The following is a 2746-nucleotide window of genomic DNA, read 5'->3' as shown; positions in this document are numbered from 1 at the left end:
AGACCACGATGTTTGGAAACTAATGGCGGATTGGGAGTTCCACACTTGGTACTGCCCGCTTGTCGTCGTGTGGACCGCTTGTACCAGCCAGATTACAGTTGACACTTGCCACGAGTCCACGACTATGGTCTATGGGTCGATGTAGTATGGTGTTTTATATATAGAACAATTGTTCAGTCAGTTCAAATTTAATCCAGATCTATGTTCTTTTGGGGTTAAAAAAACAAAGATCTTTGACTTTGTAACGAAATACTTTAACTACAATCAATCTAACAAATATGCTGTCCTGGTTGTTAGTCGTTGTTGAGAATTTGCTGTTCTACTGCACCTGAGTATATTTCGTAAGATGTCACCAAAATGTCAATTGGGCTCATGCCCGCAATTCAGATGTCACGTAGCATGCGAAATTGCGAATATGCCGTTACCTTTGAACATTCAGCTTCGACCAGCCCAAACCAACCAGCCAACAGTATTTTTCTTTCACAATAAACCAGCACCAGCCAGTTCAAACTAGTCAGAAACCAACCAGCGAACAGACCGATTGTGTGAGCTTGTTTACTGCCGCACAGTTGGATGCGTTTCAGATGAACACGGTTTCTGGATCTGGAGTAACAAGAAAGCCCCTACTGCTACAAGATTACTTACAATTACAATGTACAGCCCCGACGTTTCGAATAAACAAGAAATTTGTACTTAGAAATCATTATCAGAAGTGAAAACCGGAAAAGAAAAAGAACAAAGCCCGAATAACAAATCACCGGTCCTTCTCGGAGCTAACGTCGCTGCCCCGCCCGTTCGGCGACGCCGCGCTGTCGTCCACCGGCACGACGCCGGCGTCCTTGCGGCTCCTGTACTTGATCAGACCGTAGAGCTTTTTTATCTCCCTGATCGGCGCGTCCTTGGCGAAACCTCCCCCGCCCCCGCCCCGCGGCGAATGCTCCGCCGTGCTGGCCTCCTCCGACGCCGCAGCGCTCGCCCCGTCGAGGTGCCCGGACAATCTCGAGGTCAGCCTCGGCGGCCGCGCGGCGGTGCTGGTCCGCTGCGGCTGCGCTGACGACGGTGACGGCGCCACGTGCTGCAGCGCGCTGATGACGGTGCGGAGCGCGCGGCTCGGGGACCCGCGGTTGGCGAGCATGATCTCGCCGAGCTCGGCGGGGCTGAGGCGGGCGCCGGCGTGGAACCCCTCCTCCACCTGCGGGTACAGCTTGTGGTCCTTGAGCCCCAGGTAGTTGCTTGCCAGAGCCTTGAATCCCTCGAAGTCGCACATGGTGAAGTGGATGTGCACGTCGAGCCGCCCCGGCCGCAGCACGGCCGGGTCCACGCCGTCCTTGCCTCCGCTCATGGTGAACACCATCACGCGCTCCTCGCCGCAGCACGAGGAGAGCCCGTCCATGAAGCTGAGCACACGCGCAGTCCTCGCCGCCGCCGTCTCGCCGTCGCCGTTGCCGCTGCCACCGCGCAGGTAGCGGTCGAGGTCCTCCACGAGGATGAGCGACCGCGGGGTGGTGTCCAGAAGCAGGGCGCGGAGGTCGTCGCAGCCGCCGCGGGACAGGTCGATGTCGTAGACGTCGTATCCCAGGAACCTCGCCATCGCGGCGGCGAACGTGGACTTGCCCGTGCCGGGAGCGCCGTAGAGCAGGTAGCTCCTGCGCCAGACGCGGCCGAGGCGGTGGTAGTACGCGCGGCCCTTGAGGAAGCTCTCCAGGTCGGCGCGGACGCGGGCCTTGAGGTCCGGGTCCATGGCCACCGTGTCGAGCGTGGCCGGGTGGGTGAAGGGCGCGGACGTCCACCGCGGCGCGCAATCGCCGGTGGCGTTGGCGTAGAGCCGCAGCTCGCGGCGGCGCGCCTCCATCTCGTCGGCGACGGACTCGAGGTGCTGCAGGTAGGGCCGCAGCACGCGTGTGCGGTCGTGGCGGCGCACGCGCAGCACGAGGCGGCCGTCCCCGGCGTTGGTCCACGCGAGGCGCGCGCCCAGGAAGGCGTCCCGCGCGGTGTGGCCCGGCCCCAGCTGCAGCGCGAAGTCGTTGCTCTTGGCCGCCGACGACAGCACGCAGGCGGCGTCCGCGTCCTCGAGCGACGGCAGCGACGCCACGTACGCCGCCGCCTTCCGGAACAGCGGGTTCTCCGCGCCGCCGCCGTCCCCGGCGAGGCGCGGCACCTCATAGTACTGGTACGCCTGCGCCCACTCGTCCGCCCACCGCCACGCCCGCCGCAGCGCGTGCGCCGCCGACTTGTACGACAGCACCAGCCGCAGCGCCACCACCGCCAGCGCCCCGTAGACCAGGGCCCCGATCACCCCTCCGACGCCGCCGCCGTCCGGCCCCATCGCGGCGCGCGCCCCCGGCCTTCCCTTCCCTACTCCGTAGCGAACGGAACCCGCCGTTGGCAGTTGCTGCCTCCTGCTTTTGATCCGATCACGTCGGTTCGTCTGTTTCGGCGAGCGGAGTAGAGGGGAGAGGAGATCGGAATGTTGCTTTAAGGGCGCCCAGCCCCGAGACGGGGAAAGGGGAACTCGTCGTGCGGTCGCGGTCGCGGATCGGGTGCGGCGTGGGCACGTGGCGTGCGCGGGGTCAAAGAAGGCGGAGCAGCGGAAGGCCGCGGCCTGCAGAGGCGGGCGTAGTAGGCGTAGCCGAGGTGGATTCGTGTGGTTTCGTCGGTCGGCATCGGCTTTCCAGTGGTTTGGACTCGTTCGATCCGGCCGGCGCGAGTTCGTGTCCGGGTGCACCGGTGCAGGAGTGGTGGAGGC

At 63.3% G+C, this 2746-nt stretch overlaps 1 protein-coding gene across 1 annotated transcript; it reads right to left on the bottom strand.

Moving 5' to 3' along the window:
* Positions 1–668: 668 nt before the first annotated feature.
* Positions 669–2499, bottom strand: LOC136531788 (AAA-ATPase At2g46620-like). The gene has a single exon (XM_066524435.1). The coding sequence runs from the start codon at positions 2324–2326 to the stop codon at positions 755–757; it is 1572 nt and encodes a 523-aa protein (XP_066380532.1). The 5' UTR covers positions 2327–2499; the 3' UTR covers positions 669–754.
* Between the last annotated feature and the right edge of the window lie 247 nt (positions 2500–2746).

This window comes from Miscanthus floridulus, unplaced genomic scaffold, assembly GCF_019320115.1.
Source record: "Miscanthus floridulus cultivar M001 unplaced genomic scaffold, ASM1932011v1 fs_439_1_2, whole genome shotgun sequence".
NCBI lineage: Eukaryota > Viridiplantae > Streptophyta > Magnoliopsida > Poales > Poaceae > Miscanthus > Miscanthus floridulus.
This window is presented reverse-complemented; position numbering and strand designations above follow the sequence as displayed.